The sequence below is a fragment of the Colobus angolensis genome, unplaced genomic scaffold (genome assembly GCF_000951035.1).
Source record: "Colobus angolensis palliatus isolate OR3802 unplaced genomic scaffold, Cang.pa_1.0 Scaffold18, whole genome shotgun sequence".
NCBI classification, from domain to species: domain Eukaryota; kingdom Metazoa; phylum Chordata; class Mammalia; order Primates; family Cercopithecidae; genus Colobus; species Colobus angolensis.
The window spans coordinates 1,676,101-1,695,023 of record NW_012114932.1 but is presented as its reverse complement, the minus strand read 5'-3'; the positions used below and the strand labels follow the sequence as shown (position 1 = coordinate 1,695,023).

Genomic DNA, 18,923 nt, shown 5'->3' with positions numbered 1-18,923 from the left:
AAAAAAAAAGAAAAAATTAGCTGGGTGTGGTGGCAAACGCCTGTAATCCCAGCTAGTCGGGAGGCTGACACAGGAGAATCACTTGAATCCAGGAGGTGGAGGTTGCAGTGAGGCGAGACCACGACAGCACTCCAGCGTGGGCAACACAGGGAGACTCCGTCTCAAAAACAAAACAAAACAAAACCAAACCCTGCTCTTGAATTCAATAATTCCACTTCTGGGAACTGAAATTAGTAACTATCAGGAAATTGGGAAAAAACCTTCATACTCAACGGTAGATGTCCTGGGGGTTAATTTCAAAAGGGAACTGTAGCAGTGAGCCCAGATCACGCCATTGCACTCCAGCCTGGGTAACAAGAGTGAAACACCGTCTCAAAAAAAAGGTTGGAGGGGGGCACTGCAAACAACCTAGATGCCCAGGCAGCCTCAGAAAAATGTGTGAAGGGAGAGAACTCAGAGGCATATGAAACAGTATAACAAAGAAGGGTCTTTCCAATAGTAAATGTTGAATGAAAACAGCAGGGTTCACACATGTACAGCAGAGTCACACCGAGTATGTTAACAAACACAGAACCAAGGCCAGGAGAGAAAGGCACCAGAGTGGCTACAATAGGGCTTTCTGACCAGAAGATGCCAGGCATTGGGTCTGCAGGGAGAACTGATAAAAGAGGCAGGGCTGAATTCCATTTGCTGCGGGTTTAGCATTGAAGGCTGATAAACTGCTAGAAATGAGCAGGCAGAGGAATGCCTGAGTCCCTGGGGTGCTTGGAAGGGAACAAATCAAATGTACCTGCTGCTCCTGTATACAGAATAAGCCTGTAAGGGTCTGGGATCATCCTGGATCCAAATCAAGGGTCACTCCTGACTCAGTTTTAGGGGATTTGGAACCAAATGCCCCACTATCCCTATCCTCCAGAAGTCCCTGCTGCCTGAAGGCACCTGGTAAAAGGAAGGGGGTTGATCCACCACTGGCTAAATCAGCCTGCGCTGCCCCTGCAGACTCCGTGGCACCAATGATGCCCAGCCAGAGCAGGGGGCCACTGGCCCCCAAGCACGTGCAGGAGGTGCACCTGCACCAGGTGGAGTCCATCAGCGACCTGCACAGCGGAGGTGAGCGGGGACAGTGAGGGGGATGATGTGCTGGGGGAGGGGATGAAAGCAGGTGCACCCACCACCCCGATGTCCCATCCACCCAGCAGGCACACTGCACCCCTGTCTGACTGAAGAGGCACGGCCGTGGAATGAGCTGCTGAGCGTTTTGCCGCCGTCACTGTGTGCCCAGGCTGGCTGCAGCCCTGTGTACAGACGAGCAGGGTTCCTGCTGCTACTCGCGCTGCTGGTGCTCACTTGCCTGGCGCTCGCACTCCTGGCTGTCTACCTGAGTGGTATGGATGCACAGGGTGCCAGCAGGAAGAGACAGCAAGGCGGTGGGGACTGGGAAGCCCTTCTGTGCAGCTGGAAGGAGCCAACTGCAGATGCTGCAGCAATGAAAGATGGGGTGGGAGGCCCGTGGGTGCCCCTGGTCCTGGGCTGGGTCTGCAGGGGTCATGGGGTGGCACATGGTCTGATGATCCCCCACTTCCCATTCACAGTGCTGCAGAGCGAATCCCTGCGCATCATGGCACACACGCTCCGCACGCAGGAGGAGACGCTACTCAAACTCCGCCTGGCCAGCCTCAGCCAGCTTCGGAGGCTCAACTCCAGTGAGACCCAAACACCCAGCTGAGATGCCATTTGGATCTGGGGCCTGGGGGTGTGTGGGGGAAATAAAGTGGCTATGGGCAGGTCTCTCCTTCCCTACTGCTGGCTGCCACATCTACACTATTTCCTTGGTGAGATTTTTGTATAAGAACCCGATGTTAACTTCATAGCTGCCTGCCTCTCCTGATCTCTTCAAGCCAGGCCTAGCCAAGCCTCTGGTGCCAAAGCCTTGTTTTGGGTGGTCCAAGGTCAGGGGAAGGGGCACCAGCCTCTGGGCTCCTCCTGTGGCCTATCAGCACTCTCTGGCCACCCCAGATGGCAGGTTCTGAAGTCTAGAAATAGCTGCCCCCACAGCAATCACCCAAACTCTGCCAGGCCTCCCAGTGAGGGTCCAGCCTCAGCCCTCAAAGACAGGCTGGGCTCTGAGTAGCGGGAGAGGCACCACTTGGGGAAAGACTGCCTTGGAGGGCAAAGGTGACATTGTGGAAGACCCAGCTGGGCTCAAGCCTGGGGTGGTAGATGGGGAGGGAGAACAGAAAAATACCCAGGGATTAAGACCACAGAAGCCTGACCATTCTGTTTAATTATCTCTAATAATCCTTAAAAATCAGCACACAAATCCATTCCAGGTAGCTTTGCCTCTCCACCTGCTGTGGTGGCATTTGTCCAGATGCCACCACCCCCCTAAGAGTGGGTCATCCTGGGCCTGAGAAAGGAAAGGAAGGGAAAGGCCCCCTAGTGCCTGCCCCACAGCCCTGGGACAGGCACGTATTTAGCCTGACCTGAGACAGGGCAGGAAGAGGCCACAGGGCTGAGTGCAGGGACAAAGGGGCCAGGGTCCCAAGTGTCCGGGCCCCCAGCTACCCACCCCATGTCTGTTTTTGGTTTTGTCATTAAAAAAATAAAGTGACAAATACTGGTGGAGACCAGTTGTTGCACTGTCTTCTGTTAAAAATACGGACCAAGGGCATAGAAAGTCTCCTCTTCAGCAGGTCCTGCTTCACAGGATGTCTGCCCGCTTGTCCCGCACACGACTTCGAGCCTTGGTCCGGGCTTTGAAGGTGGCAGCATTGTACAGGTGCTAGAGTGGGGACAGAGAGTGACACCTTGGGGAGCTGGGAAGGGAAAGGGCTGGGGGTCCTCTTCCAGCCTCTGCAGAATTTCAGGCCTCCAGGAAATAGGGGGAAGAGAAAGGTTCCCAAGGGTGCAAACCTTCTCGAAGCGTGGAACCTTGCAGGCCTTCAGGGCAGTGGCATCCAGCACCAGCACAGGGCCCAGGCCAAAGATGTCACGGAGTAGCTCATTATTCTGGGGGGCAGAGGGCAGTGAGCTCAGGCCAGACTGAAGCAGCCACACCAGGTGTCCCCTCCCTGTGCATCCCCGCACCTGGAGGTGGTGGTGCATGCCTGAACCCAGCACTTCCTTGAAGGCAGTGTAGATCCGGTGCCGAGCCCAGCTGTCCATGTAGAGCACCTCAAAGCCGAAGCGCACTATCTCTTCTTCACGTTCACCGCCCTGCAGGGTAGAGGGGCCAACACAACTGGGCTTGGCTACTATGCCTGGGAGTGCACCCTCACTAGGACACATATGTTCTCACACACACCTCCACGGAGTGCAGCACAGCACGGAAAGTAGAGCGCTGGCGCCGGCGATCAGCCTTGGCACGGTACTTGTTACTGTCAGTGGCCAGAGTGCGCAGGACACTGCAGAGGGCCTCCATGTCCTCATAAACAAACTCCTCCTGCAATGGGAGCGTTGGAGGGTGTGTGGTGGGTAGATACTTGAGCTCTGCTGGCTCTGAACAGGGCACTGCCGAAACCCCTCCTTTCCCTGAGAGACCCTCTCTTCCCTGCCTGGCCCCTTTGACCTCTCCTGGGTGTCTGTCAGGCCAGGACACTGCTGCTCAGGGCACCCATCATGACATCTAGCAGATGAATCTCTGTTGGGGCCACCTCCTCTGCATAATGACCTAAAGCTGTTCTGTTTTCTGTGGCACCCCCTGCATCCAGCCTGTGATGGGCAGGTAGTATCACCGAGCACCCCCCATCCTTGTCCCTCGCACCTCAAGGTCCCGGGCAAGCTCAAAGAGCAGTGCAATGGTTTCACCGGCAGCGATCCGCAGGTTCACACTTTCACTGGACAAGAGCTGGGGCAGCCGGGTCAGCTGCCTAGAGAAGGGGCAGGCTGAGCTGTATGTGTGGGTTGGGGGCCTTTTTGAGATCCCGTCCCCATCCCAGTGGACAGCCACCCCTACCTGTCAAGGATGTGGCTGATTTGGGTGCTGGGGCAGATGGTGAGCAGCAATGCCCAGGCCTGCAGGGCAGCACAGAGCAGGCCGTGCAGGTTGGCAGGAACCACAGGAGTTGTGGAGCTGCCCAAGCCATAGAACCGGCTGAAAACACTTTCTAAGCAGGCAAGGCAAGAGACCAGGTCCTAGGAGCACAGGGAGGCAGGGGAGCTCAGAGGCAGAGTTACAGCCCTAGATGCTCTACCACCTGTGCCCAAAGACCACTCACCTGGATGTCGGCAGCAGCCACGTAGCAGCCCAGGCCAAGAGCAGAAGCACACTGTTGGGAGAAGGGCAATGCTGTGCCACAGTCAGCGGATGAATCTGGGTTCTCAACCCTGGAGCTCACTCCCCTCAGAGTAAGGGAGGCTGAAGACAGGGGGAACCCACCACTCTGTTGAGGGATAAGGTGCAGGAAAGGTTTCATGGGGCATAGGCACACTCACGTGGAGCCGGGCAGCAGGGCTAGCTGTGCTGTCACTGAGCACAGAGACCAGCAGAGGCTGCAGGCTGTGGAACAGCTCCTCACCCTTGGGTCCAGGGCCCAGCTGCACACAGAGCAGACCTAGCACAGCAGCGGCCACGGCTTGTTCCTCTCCCTTCCCTGTGGGATGCTTTCCAGTCAGCCTATGCAGCAAGGGCCAGCGTCTGCCCAGTTTAAGTCTCCCATGCACCCCCAGCTCCAACCTTTCTTGAGGCACTTTTCCAGGGCATCAGCTAGTGTGAGGCGGCGCTCCAGCAAGAAGTCGGGGAGTAGGCGGGACGCCAGGGCCAGGCGCAGGCTCTCAAGAGCACCCTGCCGGGTCTTGGCACTGGGGGAGGTTGAGAAGGGGGGTCATATGGGGGCCAGCCCTCCCTTGGTCACACTTGGAGCTGGGTGTAGGAGTTGGCTGGCAGCCAGGGGTACCTCTTGTCTGTGAGGCAGTCCACATACTCCTTCAGCTTTTCCTCAAGGTCTTCCTGCTGGCCCTGCTCATTCACGACATCCCCCCCTGGAAGGCCACCTGGTCAGCACTGCTTCTTGTGCTCAGCCCATGGAGCCCTCACCAAGCCCCTGTCAAACTTCCACCCGCTCTCACCAAGGCTGTCCTCTGCAGTGGTGCTGAGAAGGCTGGTGCATTCACTGGCGGTGCTGCGGGCCTCACTGGCTGCCTCATCATCACTGGAACCCGAGTCAGCTTGGGCACTGCTCCGGGCACCTGGGGAAGGTGGAATAGGACACTCAACTTGCCTCTACTGATGAGGGATGCCTGGGGGTACCTCACCCAACCTCATAATCCCAAAAGATAGAATGGTGCTCCTCTCGGAGATGGAAAACCAAAGCCAAAGGTCAGTAGGGTTGGTGCACTCCTGTGTGAGGTCTGTCCGGGGACAAGGGCTCACACTGGCAAGGGTGGCTGCTGTGGCAGAGTTTTGGACAGGGTGTGATCACCAAGCTGCCCCTAATTCTAAGAACTACTCACACCCCTCACCTGCAGGACAAAGTCCAGCCTGCACACTGGCCTCTGCTCCCCATCACCTTTTTTTTTTTTTTGAGACAGAGTTTTGCTCTTGTTGCCCAGGCTGGAGTGCAATGATGTCATCTCAGCTCCCCACAACCTCCGCCTCCAGGTTCCAGTGATTGTCCTGCCTCAGCCTCCCCAGTAGCTGGGATTACAGGTATACACCACCACACCCAGTTAATTTTGTATTTTTAGTAGAGATGGGGTTTCTCCATTGTTGGTCAGGTAGGTCTCGAACTCCTGGCCTCAGGTGATCTGCCTGCCTTGGCCTCCCAAAGTGCTGGGATTACAGACGTGAGCCACCACGCCCAGGTTGCTCCCATTTTATCTTACTATCCTGCCTGCCAGAGCAGCCCAGCCTTCCCTCATTCACTCCACTGTGCTGGGGTCCCTCCAGCTGCCAAGCCTTTGCACAACTTGCTCTTTTCTCCATCTTCTCAGGACTCACCCAGAAGCACCTCCCCTCAGGCCTCCCTGGGTCCTAAGTCTGGGGCTGACACCACTCAGTGAACATGTTCCATACCCTATTAGATGTCCCCCACCCAAACCCCACCATGGTGGTGACCAGTTTAAAGTTATGCCTATGTATGATTTCCTCCTTCCTGTGATCGGCTGTTCTCCTCTCCCCCTCAAAAATAAAAGTAAATAAATTTGTGCGTCGTAGGCACCCCATCCCAGTAGAGTAAACATAAGTGTTTACTGCATTAAGACAGGCTCCTGGTCTAAGCTGATAAGCGAGTCCCAAGACTGCCTCAGGCTCCAGGATAGTCAGCCACCTTGTGGAGTCAGGCCTGCCAAGCTGCCAAGGCCCTAATCAGGTAGCTTCCCAACAGATCCCCCTCCTTCTGTTCACCAGAGCAGGCCAGGACTCCCGCCAACTTCCTTGACCAGTCCAAGAAAGGATCAGGGTTTGGCAAGGGGACTGGCTTCCTGCTCTGTCCGGTGAGTTTGCCCACCCAGCAGGCAAGTGAGGCGGAGAGGCAATGGGGAAACTGAGGCCCGGAGAGGCTGGCCGGGTCACCGCTGGGAGCGCGGACTCCCAACAGGCAGTGGGCAGCGAGCTCAAGTTGGGCACGCACGTGGCCAATGACTGCTGGGGCACGTGCCAGCCTCGGTAGAGTTCTGGGAAGCTGCGCGGGGCTGGCCGAGGGGGTTCCCCACCCAGGGCCCTCGAGAACAACTACGGGGACCCAGCAGGACCCCCGCCCGCCGCTCATCAGCTGTCCCACGCCCCCCACCCCACTCACCTCCTCCACGGCGCTGACCACCCTTCCGGAGCGTGTTGCCCTTACGGGCGCGAGGCATGCCAGGAACCGGGCGCGGGGGGCGCGGGGTCAGGGACCCGGTGGGTGTGGGCTCCAGGGCAGCGAGACGCCGGCCGGTGCGCTGCGCTGAGACTTGGCCAGACGACGGGCGCCACACGCCGCGCGCGCCACCATCTTCGCGAGGCGCCCCGCCCTGCCAAACAGGTCGCCGGGAAGGCGAGTTCCAGGCCATCCGATTCAGGCCCACATCCACGAAGCTAAAACTACTAGTCCCAGGGGCCTGAGCGCGCAGGTGACGGCGCCTGGCTGCGCGTTAGAGCACCACGGGAATGGTAGTCCACGCCTGGGGCCCACCAGCCGACGACGCGCTAGCTGAACTATGCACCCACAATGCCCTGCGCGCGCCCCAGTCCCCTCGGTGCACAGTCGTAAACTCCGAAGCGCCCTTCAGGAGCACCACGGCAGGACTGGTTTCTCAGGGCACTTGGCAGCGGGACACTCGGGACGAGTCCTACCCCTGCTCCTGGGTCTGGGGACCATGGGAAGGGCTTAGAGCTTGGGATAACAGGAGGAACAGCCAAACCTCAGGCAGTGGAAAAAAGTGACTTTATGATGAAACAGTGCAGGAAACAGCTTAGCACTTTACCGACCTTAGCCAAGATTTTTGGGGGCCCATCTGCCCGTGCACGGCCCATCTTCTGTGACCTCTCCATGGGCCTAGTGAAGTGCGGGCACAAAGCCCTAGGCTGGCAGCCCTAACTAGCTGGAACCTGACTCTCTGGAACTGCTTCCTTGCCATGGAGGAGTCACATGATCTCAGAGGGCCTCTGGTTTTATAAGCGTTTTTTTCTGGCCCCTTCTACCCCTCAGGGATTCCAAGGGAAGCGGGGTGTGTGCTTGGGAGGGTTGACTGTAAACTGAATAGAACAAAAGTGGGACAGAGTAGCTCCAGGACTGGAAAAGTGGCAGCAGGGAAAAGAAGAGGCAGTGGCAGGGGCCCTGGCTTTATATTGCTTCTTTAGGCCCAAGCCTGGGCTCCTGGCAGGTGGGGCCAGCCCAGCCGCAGTAACAGTGGCAGCTGAAGGACTTCCAATCTCCAAGGCTGCCGTCTGGCCACAGATGTAGAAAGGCTTCCATCTGTCCTGGATCTCGCCGGGCACAGCGCCCGTGACCATGGCACCACTGGTGACTGCAGGCCATCGCTGCCCTGGTTACATTGATCACATAGGGGCCCAGGGTGTCCACCAGGTAGTCATGGAGATGCCAGCACTCCTCCTGAGGAGAAGGGAAGAAGAGTTGTGTCAGTATGCCTGCTCTGTAGTCTTGACATGGCCGTCCCCCACCCTGGGACCCCAGCATGTGCTACATGGCAGGCTCAAAGGGGCAATGATCACCTCAGAGCTGGAGAGGCTCAGATCCCCCCAGAGCACCACGCCGGCTGCCCCTAGCGCTGCACTCACACCAATGGTCTGCACAAGGTCATCCTGGAGACAGAGAGCTGCTAAGCCAGGGCTGGCCAGATCCATGTGGGCCCACATCCACATTCAAGAAACTCTTCTGGTTCACTGTCACAATGTGATTCTACCTCTACAGTAGGGCCCCTCTAGTTTGGTTTGGTTTTATTTATTTATTTTTTTTTTTTTTTTTGAGACGGAGTCTCGCTCTGTCGCCCAGGCTGGAGTGCAGTGGCTGGATCTCAGCTCACTGCAAGCTCCGCCTCCCAGGTTTATACCATTCTCCTGCCTCAGCCTCCAGAGTAGCTGGGACTACAGGCGCCCGCCACCTCGCCCGGCTAGTTTTTTGTATTTTTAGTAGAGACGGGGTTTCACCGTGTTAGCCAGGATGGTCTCGAACTCCTGACCTCATGATCCACCCGTCTCGGCCTCCCAAAGTGCTGGGATTACAGGCTTGAGCCACCGCGCCCGGCCTTGGTTTGGTTTTAGAAGCAGGGTTTTACTCTCTCATCCAGGCTGGAGTACAGTGGCATGATCATAGCTCACTACAGCCTTGAACTCCTGGGATCAAGTAATCCTCCCACCTCAGCCTCCCAAGTAGCTGGGACTACAGGCGTATGTCATAACACCTGGCTAATAATTTTTTAGGCTGAGCACGGTGGCTCACACCTGTAATCCCACACTTTGGGAGGCAAAAGCAGGAGGATCACTTGAGCCCAGGAGTTCAAGACCAGCCTGGGCAACATGACAAAATCCCATCTCCATAAAAATATAAAAATTAGGTGGGTGTGGTGGTATGCACCTGCAGTCCAGCTACTCGGGAGAAGGCTTAGGTGGGAGGAACCAGGAATTGGAGGCAGCAGTGAGCTGAGATCGTGCAACTGCACTCCAGCCTGGGCAACAGAGCAAGACTCTGTCTCAATTTTTTTTTTTTGGTAGAGACTAGGGTCTCACTGTTGCCCAGGCTGGTCTCGAACTCTTGGCCTCAAGGAATCCTTCCATCTCAGGCTCCCAAAGTACTGGGATTATAGGTGTGAGGCACTCACCCAGCCCGAGTAGGGCCCCTTTGTATCGAGTCTGAGTGACTTCTCAGGCCTTCCACTCAGAGTATCTCCCCTCAGACCAGCACTCCAAAGGCTGGGCCTCCCTACCCCTCAACATCTTCCAGGGCAGAGCCATGCCTCCCTCATCAGATACTCCAGGACAGGGCCTTCCACTCAGAACCCCTAGATTAGGACCAACCCCTAGGCAAGGTCTTCTCCTGGGACCTTCCTAGAACAGGGCCATACCTCCTGACTAAGACCCCTAGACCTCAGCTTCCACTTACCTGGGACAGGAACCTCCCTGATCTCCGGTGTGTGAGGCGGACATAGGCCAGGACAGGCAGGGGATGTCGGTGCCCAACAAGGGCCACACGGAAGGCCTCCTCCAGGCGATGTCGGACAAAGGCCTGGTGGTGGGCAGGCGGCAGCCTCGGTGGGAGGTAGATGCTGGGGAAGAGGGCACTGGAGGCGGCCCAGAGCCAATGCAGTTGAGTGTTGCGGGCAAGGGTGGCGGCATGGCAGCGGCCGGTGTAGTTGGAAGCCATACTATGCCAGCCATTGCCGCAGGCTGGGTAGCGATAGAAGCCCCAGAGTCCATGGGGCCGCAGTGCCTGGCCCATCCGCAGCGTATCCTCCATCAGTGCACGGGCCGCCTGCTCAAAGCCAGTATAGGCTTTGTAGAGCTGCTCCTGAGGGTCCAGGTCAGGGAATACCTGCTGTGCCCAAGCCCAAGAGGCTGCCTGATAGGCCCGGCGGCGGCCCCAGTTCCCAGCCCAAAGTGGACACCACTCCTCCCAATCCAGCACTGCTGGGCCAGCAAAGCTGGGTCTCAGGCTGTGATGGATCTGGTAGGCAGCCAGTGCCAGGTGGCGGTCAAGGGGCAAAGCCTGGGGGATGCCCCCATTGTGAGCTGTGCCCCTGGGCCCAAAGTAGGGATAGAGGCCAAGTTGGTTCTTGTAGAAAATGGTCATGTTCTGACCATGGAAATGCTGGTCACGGTTGGCTATGATGCCCAGGGCATTGAGTGGCAGGTGCACACCAAAGCGGGCCTTACAGTGTGCTGAGGGTACATTCCACAGCACAGAGAAGGGGTGTTCAGGGACCTGTGGCAGGGGCTGGCCACAACCCAGGCACAGGGCCACCCCCAGCACCAGGGCTGGGCCTAGTTGCGTGGTCATGCCCCAAGGATGGAAACCTGCAGGAGAGAGTGGGGTGTGAGCTTAGAGTCCATAGCTATGGCCACACCTTCCACACAGCAGGAAAAGCCAGGAAAGCTCCCCCAGCTCCTCCCCATCCTTACAGGAAGAGCTGGGGAAAGCATGTTTCCCCAGGGGTCTCTTGGGCCTTTTAAAGCAGCCACACCACAAGCTGGCTATGATGCCCTGGGCATCGAGTGGCAGGTGCACACCAAAGCGGGCTTTACAGTGAGCTGAGGGTACATTCCTTCCCATATTCCCCATCTTTGTCAATACACCACTGTGTCCTCCCACAGCTGTCACAAGTCCCCTTCTTTCCTCTGTCCACCTTGTTCCCTCTTCCAAGAACACTCAGCTCCCACCTCCTTACCTGCCTGGTTTAATTCCTACCTAGCACTCAGGTCTCTGCTGTGACATCATTGCCCTGGGAGGTCTCCTGGATCCCCAGGTGGAGTGAAGTCACTTGGGTTCCCAAAGCCTGTGTACCTCCTCTGTGCCATATGGATCCTGCTGCTGTATGCCTCTTTGTCTAGTTACCCACTGCCTATGTCCTGTCCAGGGCTTGACACACAGTAGGCGCTCAGGGAATGGTAATGAGTGAGTGAATGGGGAAGAGAACAGCTACCCTGTCTCCTGAGCCTGGTGGGGGGTAAAGGCAAAGGACAGGCATCCTCCCATCAATGGCCTTAGGACCAAGGTGGATCTGGGGACTTCTGCAGGGATAAGGGACCTGCAGAAGAGGGGAGAGGTGAGGGTAGGGGGGTCAACAAATAAACTGTCACAGCCACACCCAACAGAGCCTTTATTCAGCCACACTAATGGCTCTGAGCCAGAGCCACCTCCTGGCCCCACTGATACCCAGGAAACATGCCCAGGCTAAAGCTGCCCCCCAGGGGCTAGGGGCTGAGGTATGGTCAGTGGGCTGAGGCTTGTAGACTGTCCAGGGCAGTCTATTGACCCAGAAAGACAGTTCTTTGCCCTGGATGGCCTCAGATGTCTTTTTCCATCCAGAATATGGGGCGCCCCCTCACATTTTGATATTGTGTCTCCAGCAGGCTTTTTGAAGGGGGCCCTGATGGAACTGGGGGTGAGGTGGTCAGGCACTCAGGTAGGGGAGGGGGTGGTGGCAATGGAGGTCCTTTGGGACCCCTTGGGGCAGCTTGGGCAGTCAGGTTTGGGGCCTTCCAGGGTGGCCGGGGAGAGAGGGCTGTGGGGAAGGCATTAAGCAGGGTGGCAGGCAGCCGTCTGCTGGTGAAGACCAGGCCCTGCACAGGCTTGCCCAGCTGGTAGCCCAGGTGGGTATAGAAGTGCACCTGGTCATGGGTGGTGAGGTGCAGCTTGCAGAAGCCCCGGGCCCGAGCAAAGACCTCCAGGCCCTCCATGAGGCAGCGGCCAAAACCACGGCCCCTCAGGGCCCGGGCCACCACCACTGTCTCCACTAAGAGGCTCTGGGGCTGGTTCAGCACCCGTGACAGGCGGGCATGGCCCACCACAATGGGTGCTGCTTCAGATGTGGGGTGGGGGCTCAGCAGCATCAGGCAGAGGGGGAATGCATCTGAGGATTGGCCCAGGGAGTGAAGGCGGGAGGCGCGGCTGCGGGGCCACTGATCATTGATGAGGTCAGCACAAGCGTCCAGGAGTTCGGGTCGGCGGTGCACAGGCTCCAGGGTCAACTCAGCCAGGCTAGGAGCTGGGGTCTCCTCTGGCTGGTGTTCAGGATCCACGGTAAGCTCAGTTGGGCCAGGATTGAAGGTCATCTCTGGTTGGCAAGTGGAATCCAGGGGCAGCTTTGGCTGGCACTCAGGATCCAGAGTCAGCTCAGCTGGGCTGGTACTCAGGATCAGCTCCATCCGGTGTGTAGGGTCTAGTGTAGGGGTCAGCTTGGCTGGGCGAGGGCTCAGAGTCAGCTCTTGCCTATGCATAGGATCCAGGTTCAGCTGAGTCAGGCTGGGAGCCAAGGTCACCTGCTGCTAGGTTGCAGGTGACTCAGTGCCAGGCTGGAGGTTAAGACCCCAGTCTCCAGGCCGTGGCATCTCTTCAGACCACAGTGGTTCTCCTCCTGTAGATAACAGCCATGCTGGGCTGTGCCAGGAGGGAGGGTGGGGCTGGGGCAGGGAAGGGCTGACAGAGTGCGAGGGGGACCATGCATACTGGAACTGGGGAGTGGTGGGCTGCACTTTGTCCCACACTCACCTGATAGCACAGGTGACCTGGAAGAGACCCATCCCCTATAGAGCAGGGCAGATAGATCCAGGTGTCTACCCCACATTGGAGGGAGGCCGGGAGTGATGGATGAGCTGCTTAAGGCTAGGGCAGAACCCAGGAGTCCTGGCCCCAGCCTGCTCTAGCTACAAATTTGTCCTCCCCAGGACCTCCCCTCACAGGGGGCCTGTAACCACCAGGTCTATAAAACAGCCGCCCCAATCCACCTGCTGGCCTTCTGTCTTCCAGTAGTCCTCCCAGTCCACCACTATGGCATGGGATAGAAGATGCAAAGCAGACACTATACCCCCTGCTCAAACCTACCTCAAGGTTTCCTCCATAGGAAAAACTGCCCCAGGAGTCTTCCTGTCCCTTTCTTCTCCCTATGTTCTGAGTCTCCTCCAGCTCCCAGCCTTTTCAACTACCTGGGCTATGCCCACTGCCTTAGTGGATCCTGGGACCCCACTCATGCACCCATCAGGCTGAGCTTTGGCCTGTCTTGACTGCCTTCCCTGCCTGGAGCCCATGGCCCCCTTCCCAACTCTGCCCATCTCAGGACACTTTGGATATAGACCCAAGTGTCCCCTCAGATGGGGCCCCAGCAGCACCAGCACTGGGCCTGGTCCACAGCCACACAGCAGTATTGCCTCTGCAGGCTTGGTTCCCCACTGGCCTGAGTTTTGCAGGCACCCTAGATAAGAACCACAGCTTCCTTCCTATATACACAGGGTGTCCAACGGTCACCAGGTTGGGGGCCTAGACCTCCTGTGCCCAAACCCTACTGTTTTCCCATCTTAACCAAGGTCCTGCTGTCAGGCAGGTCTACGCTGGGGGTTTTCTAGTGGTGGGCGGGCAGCTGGGCCCCCCCTTCTACTCACCTGCTCCAGAGGGGGCCTCTTGGCTCCCCTTACCTCTCCTGAGCTTGAGGCCAATTAAACACTGGTCAGTAACAGGCACCCCACTCCCCTCACCTCCCACCCCATTCACAGGGCTATAAGCCCCTCACCTGCACCAGCCACCTCGGCAGCAGCGGCACCTTTTGGTCTGGAAGGAGGAAGCCCCAGGATCCGCCCCTAGGGCTGAGCCCTGGGCGTCCCCGCGGCCTTAACCCCTTCAGTGCCGACCCCCCCGGGGTCGGGGCTCCGGGGTCCTCAGAGAGTGGCTTCTCCGTCTCTCCCGAGCCTCGGTTTCCCTCTCCCTTCTAGTGGGTCACAACAGGCTGTGGAGCTTTTGGGAATGGGGACTTCGAGAGCTCGACTCTGTGGGCAGGTGTGGCTCGGCATGCTCTGGAAACGAACGACTGACGCGGGGAGGGCGTGCAGGGTGGCATGGCCACTTGGGGACCGCACGCGCGGGGTGGACCTACAGGCAGCAAATGGGAAGGGTGCGGTACTGACATGTTGATGCCGGCCTCCGGGATGTTCCGCGTCCTAGCTCCGCACAGCTGGGTATCTCACTCAGTCGCCACCTCGGACTCCTCGGTCCGACAGCGCTGGCCCCTAGCGGCGCGGCGGATATACTGCAGCCGTCGCGTCCTGCGGCGCGCCAAGGTGTTCCAAGGTCTCCCGGGGTGCCCCGGCACCCGCGCGTCGCCGCTTAGGCCCCGCCCGTCGTTTACGCGTCACAACACCCACCAGGCGCAGGCTCAGTCTCCACCCTGCTGAGCTGAGCTCCGCCCCTGCTGAGCTCCACCCCATCTCCATTTGAGTCAGCCTCCTCCCCACTCGGCCCCGCCTCCTTCTCCTTGCGTCACAGCTTAGGTACCGCCTCGATTTGGCTTCTTCCAGGCCCTGCCCCGGCCCAACACGTCACCACTTCAGCCAGGCGCAGGCCCCGCCTCCAGTTGGCTCCGCCTCTGCGAGCTCCGCCCCAGGCTCGGACCGGTCCAGCTTCAGTTCCCGCCGGCCTCCCACCCCAGGACAGTTTGGAAACGGTCCGATCAGGTGGGGCTTCCTCCTGAAATTTGGGCCCCACCCTGGGAAGCAGCCGCCCTTAGACAGACGTCAAATCTGGTGAGAGTGACAAGCCTTTCCTGTGCCCTTTGGATACCGGGGCCTGGACATTTTAGGCGCTCAATAAACAGCTAGGTAAATCATGACTGCTTTATTTGCTGGGCTGGTGCCTCTCAGCAGACTCAGGAGTCGTGCAGGGCTGGTTACCATAAACTCAGTAGGAGTGCAAGGGCTGTACCCCCAGAGCTAGACAGCCTGGGTTTGAATCTCAACTTCTCCCTTTTCGTGCTGTGCAACCTTGGGCAACGTGTTTACCCTCACTGTGAGTGAGTCAGTTTCCTCATAGCCTCATTGTGAAGAATGAGTAAGCCCACATAAAATGCTTAGCACGGCGATTGGCAAAGAGTAGGCACTCAGTGAACGTCAGCCTTTGTGATTGCTGCAGTTCAAAGACTGGCTCAGTGTCTCTGGAGGAATTGTCTATGACCTTGCCAAGTGGATGCATATGGACATGAAATGAATGGTGTCTGCTGTGGTTCTAACTCCTTATGCCACTGTTCTAGTCTGTAAGTATGCATGTGCAGGGAATATGCCGGTGACAGTAGCTGAGTGTACTCTTCACTGTGACCATGACTTATATGACTGTGCCTGTATTTGAGGAAGCCCTGGCCAGACCCAGAGTACATTAGGTTCTCAAGGTGCGCAACTCAATGTGTGGCCAATCACCACATGCTCTTCTGCTCACACCACAGTCCCTGCCAGCCAGGGTAGCATCGACATTTGAACTCCACGGCCATCTGTGCCTGATCTTCAAGTGAGAGGGCACCCTGCAGGCTCAGGGGTCCACCATCAGGCGTGAGCTGGATGGAGAAACTGGCAGGGTTAAGAATGAGGAGGGCTTTGGGGTGGCTGGGGCGGCGGACACAGCGGCCATGGCTGGAGCACAGGGCTTGACTGCAGAGAAGTGCCCCACTGGTCACATTCAGGATGAAGGGCCCCAGGGTAGTGTCCACATACTCCTTGATGGCCTGACATGATTCCTAGATAGGAGGGGAGGAGAGCGTCAGGGACACCTTGGTCATGTATGGACCCTCCTAGGGCACAGAGGCACTCACCTGCTGGTCAGCCAGGACTTTGCAGGTAGAAAGGGTAAGTCAGGGTCTACCCAGTCAGCTTAATGACCCCACCTCTCCCCCACCCCACCCTCATGCCAGGCCTAAGCTCACCTTGGTTCTTGTATTTTCCCAGCTCACCCAGAGCACCACTCCAGCTGCCCCCTGGGCCGCACTCTCCCCCAGGCTGTGCTCCAGCTCATCCTGGGAAGGAGACAGCACAGTTCTGTGGCGACTCCTTCCCACCCTGTGGCAGACTGCTGGAACACCATTGGATGGGGCAAATAATTCATAACCTTCACCTGGGGCTGCTCTGGCCACGGGACCAGAGGCAAACTGCTTCCTCCTCTAGCCTATGGATTCCATGCAGACAGGGACTACATCATTCCAATAAATGTTGAATTGCCTGTGCCTGGCACAGAACTTGGCACAAAGTACGCACTCAATTGATGTGCCCATGTGCCAGGTACGGTGGCTCATACCTGTAGTCTCAGCATTTTGGGAGGCTGAGGTGGGAGGATCACCTGAGGTCAGGAGTTCGAGACCAGCCTGGCCAACATGGTGAAACCCCATTTCTGCTAAAAATACAAAAATTAGCCAGGCATGTTGGTGGCATGCCTGTAATCCCAGCTACTCGGGAGGCTGAGGCAGGAGAATCACTTGAACCTGGGAGGTGGAGGTTGCAGGAGCTGAGATCTTGCCCCTGGTACTCCAGCCTGGGTGACAGAGCAAGACTCCGTCTCCAAAGAAAAAAAAAAAGAAAAGAATGAATGGATGAAAATGTCCCAAGGCTGGGGGGGGCCAGGCACGGTGGCTCATGCCTGTAATCCCAGCACTTTCGGAGGCTGAGGTGGGCAGATCACAAGGTCAGGAGATCGAGACCATCCTGGCTAACATGGTGAAACCCCGTCTCTACTAAAAATTCAAAAAATTAGCCGGGTGTGGTGGCGGGCGCCTGTAGTGCCACCTACTCGGGAGGCTGAGGCAGGAGAATGGCGTGAACCTGGGAGGCAGAGCTTGCAATGAGCCAAGGTCATGCCACTGCACTCCAGCCAGGGCGACAGAGCGAGACTCTGTCTCAAAAAAAAAAAAGAAAAAAAGAAAATGTCCCAAGGCTAAAGTACCCCAAGGCTGGACCTAATATCTGACAAGGCAGGTTGACAAGGTGGGCAGGTTACAGAAGACTTACCAGGGGCAGAAAGTGGTTTGTCATGTCATAGAAGATCTGGACATAGGGCAGCACTGGCAGATTGGGGTCACCAGCAGCCACAGCCACACGGAATGCCTCGGCCACACGGTGCTGCACATACATCTGTGACTTCCCTGTGCCCTCCAGCACTGCGGGCATGTAAATGCTGGGGTAGAGGGCACGGCTCTGGCCCCACAGCCACCCTAGCTGGTCATTTTGGGCACGGACGCCTGATGGGCACTGGCCGGTGTAGTTGGGGCTTAGAAAGTCATAGTTGTAGCAGTCAGGGAAGCCATAGAAGCCCCAGAGGCCGCGAGGACGCAGTGCCCGCCCCAGCTGGAGGGTGCCTGCCATCCAGGCCCGTGCAGCTCCCTGGAACTGATCCTGGGCTACTGCCTCCACCTGAGGAACTGGCCAATCAGGGTGCTGCGCCTGTACCAGAGCCCGTGAGCGCTGCCGGTAAATGTCCTTGGTGTCCCAGTTGAAGGCCCAGCGTGGGCGCCATGCCTCCCAGTCGATGACTGCCAGCCCTGAGAAGTCAGGAGCAGGTATGGCAGCCAGGATGTCCTGGAATGTGCGGGCCAGGTGGGCAATCAGGCTGGCATTCTGGGGCAGACCACCAAACACAGGCTCCCCAGTGGGCGTGTAGTAGGGATAGGTGCCCAGCTGGGAGCTATAGAAAATTGTCATGTTAGGGCCGCGGAAGGTCTGCCCTGGGTTGGCTACCACATCGAAGATACTGACATCCACGTCCACGCTGTGCCTCTCCAAGCACCACTGGGTGTTTGCATTCCAGACGGTGGTGAAGGGCCGGTTGGGTAGCAAGGGGCCCCTAGAGCCTTGGGCCATATCAAGTAAGGTCAGGAAGAGGGCGCAGATGGGAAGCAGGTGGGCTGCGATGGCACGGGAGTGGTCGAGGACAACCTGGCCAGGGGAGGCAGAGCTGAGAACAGGTTGCAAAGTCTCTGATCCCCCACTGCTCAGGGCTGGGGGGCTGAGCCCTTGCGCATTAATCCACCGCTGCTCTGGTTTCTGTTAAACATTGACCTGCAGGGCTCCAGGAGGGCAGAGGAGACGCATGGAGGTGAATATGGCCACTGGAGGGCACATCCGAGTTGCCTCCAGGCCTCTGCCATCTCCCACAGGACTTGCTCTAGCCTAAGCTCGCCCACCCTGCTTCCCCATGAGCCACTGAGGCCATGACATCTGTTCTGGGAAGAGTGGCTGACAGCCAGGCCCTCAGCCCCAAGGCTGACCCGACCAAGGGGAGGAGGCCTTCCTGTCTCTTCCACCAGAAATCCTGGCAGCCATTGGAGGACGATCCAATGGCCTCAGTGACCAAGGACAGGTCAACCCAGCCCTCCTGTACACCCGCCAGTCTGCCCGCTCGTCCCTGCTGACCTTGGGGCTGAAGGGCCTCATCCTCCAAATTTCCTGACCCCAGGATGGGGGCCTAAGCAGGGCCTGGCTAGATTCCACCCCAGCAACACCAGAGACTCCTGGAGGAAGGAGCGGCTGCTGGAAATTCTGAGCTTTTGTAGGGGGTCACCCCACCCAGGCCAGGGGCGGGCCAAGGGGTGGGCCTTGGATTGGGAAGCCAGGCCAGGCCAGGCATCAGGGCTACCTCTGTAATCCCTGGCAAAGGGATCTTGGTTGGGGGTGGGGCTGGGCCAGCAGTGGCCCCTCCCACGCTGTCAGCACTAGGGCAGGGCTTTGTGATGTTACCGGGCCTGGAGGGGGTGGGCGGGGGCAGACCCTGCTGGGCAGGCCTGTTTGTGACACTGGAGACTGGATTCCTCCATGTCTTGTGCTCAGGGAGTGTTCTTACATCTGACATTGATGGGCCCTAGGCACTTTACCTTGATGGATCCTTTTGCCTCCTTAAAAAAAATATTTAAAAATATGGCCAGGCCTGCCGGGCACGGTGGCTCACACCTATAATCCGAGCATTTTGGGAGGCCAAGTTGGCGGATCACTCACTAGGTCAGGAGATCGAGACCATCCTGGCTAATATGGTGAA

General features: G+C 57.9%; 5 protein-coding genes across 20 annotated transcripts in view; 1 reads left to right on the top strand and 4 right to left on the bottom strand.

The window, feature by feature from the left end:
- The window catches only part of LSMEM2 (leucine-rich single-pass membrane protein 2), an 8,156-nt gene extending 5,531 nt beyond the window's left edge, over window positions 1–2,625 (top strand). Inside the window, exons 2-4 of one of the 2 annotated variants that reach the window (XM_011939022.1) lie at window positions 1,000–1,110; window positions 1,200–1,385; window positions 1,593–2,625. In XM_011939022.1, coding sequence (XP_011794412.1) covers window positions 1,000–1,110; window positions 1,200–1,385; window positions 1,593–1,726 — 431 coding nt within the window. In that variant the 3' untranslated portion in view covers window positions 1,727–2,625. Of the gene's footprint in view, window positions 1–999; window positions 1,111–1,196; window positions 1,386–1,592 lie in introns of both variants that reach the window. The other variant, XM_011939021.1, reaches the window with a different exon arrangement.
- IFRD2 (interferon-related developmental regulator 2) lies at window positions 2,253–7,117 on the bottom strand. Its single transcript, XM_011939023.1, has 12 exons — window positions 6,738–7,117; window positions 5,068–5,187; window positions 4,896–4,980; window positions 4,676–4,800; window positions 4,435–4,592; window positions 4,218–4,268; window positions 3,956–4,134; window positions 3,764–3,869; window positions 3,305–3,442; window positions 3,088–3,216; window positions 2,914–3,009; window positions 2,253–2,782 (listed from the first exon to the last, which is right to left on the bottom strand). The coding sequence occupies exons 1-12, from the start codon at window positions 6,985–6,987 to the stop codon at window positions 2,702–2,704; spliced, it is 1,518 nt and encodes a 505-aa protein (XP_011794413.1). The 5' UTR covers window positions 6,988–7,117; the 3' UTR covers window positions 2,253–2,701.
- A 224-nt stretch (window positions 7,118–7,341) lies between these two features.
- HYAL3 (hyaluronoglucosaminidase 3) lies at window positions 7,342–14,310 on the bottom strand. Of its 6 annotated transcripts, none has more exons than XM_011939024.1 (4): window positions 14,048–14,310; window positions 9,537–10,447; window positions 8,150–8,239; window positions 7,342–8,030 (listed from the first exon to the last, which is right to left on the bottom strand). In XM_011939024.1, exons 2-4 carry the CDS (start codon window positions 10,428–10,430, stop codon window positions 7,761–7,763), a joined length of 1,254 nt encoding a protein of 417 aa, XP_011794414.1. In that variant the 5' UTR covers window positions 10,431–10,447; window positions 14,048–14,310; the 3' UTR covers window positions 7,342–7,760. The 6 variants fall into 6 exon arrangements, with proteins under 6 accessions (XP_011794414.1, XP_011794419.1, XP_011794415.1 ...); XM_011939029.1 differs by having other exon boundaries at window positions 9,537–9,681; XM_011939025.1 differs by lacking the exon at window positions 14,048–14,310 and adding an exon at window positions 13,657–13,690.
- Window positions 11,237–14,266, bottom strand: NAT6 (N-acetyltransferase 6 (GCN5-related)). Of its 7 annotated transcripts, XM_011939034.1 has the most exons (3): window positions 13,657–13,725; window positions 12,642–12,918; window positions 11,237–12,507 (listed from the first exon to the last, which is right to left on the bottom strand). In XM_011939034.1, the coding sequence occupies exon 3, from the start codon at window positions 12,368–12,370 to the stop codon at window positions 11,438–11,440; it is 933 nt and encodes a 310-aa protein (XP_011794424.1). In that variant the 5' UTR covers window positions 12,371–12,507; window positions 12,642–12,918; window positions 13,657–13,725; the 3' UTR covers window positions 11,237–11,437. The 7 variants fall into 7 exon arrangements, with proteins under 7 accessions (XP_011794424.1, XP_011794426.1, XP_011794425.1 ...); XM_011939036.1 differs by lacking the exons at window positions 12,642–12,918; window positions 13,657–13,725 and adding an exon at window positions 14,048–14,266; XM_011939035.1 differs by lacking the exons at window positions 12,642–12,918; window positions 13,657–13,725 and adding an exon at window positions 14,048–14,266 and having other exon boundaries at window positions 11,237–12,362.
- A 427-nt stretch (window positions 14,311–14,737) lies between the features above and the next one.
- Window positions 14,738–18,440, bottom strand: HYAL1 (hyaluronoglucosaminidase 1). 4 transcript variants are annotated; one of them, XM_011939020.1, is made up of 4 exons: window positions 18,305–18,440; window positions 16,904–17,052; window positions 15,829–15,918; window positions 14,738–15,642 (listed from the first exon to the last, which is right to left on the bottom strand). In XM_011939020.1, exons 2-4 carry the CDS (start codon window positions 17,024–17,026, stop codon window positions 15,325–15,327), a joined length of 531 nt encoding a protein of 176 aa, XP_011794410.1. In that variant the 5' UTR covers window positions 17,027–17,052; window positions 18,305–18,440; the 3' UTR covers window positions 14,738–15,324. The 4 variants fall into 4 exon arrangements, with proteins under 4 accessions (XP_011794410.1, XP_011794407.1, XP_011794409.1 ...); XM_011939017.1 differs by having other exon boundaries at window positions 16,904–17,827; window positions 18,305–18,434; XM_011939019.1 differs by having other exon boundaries at window positions 16,904–17,470; window positions 18,305–18,434.
- Between the last annotated feature and the right edge of the window lie 483 nt (window positions 18,441–18,923).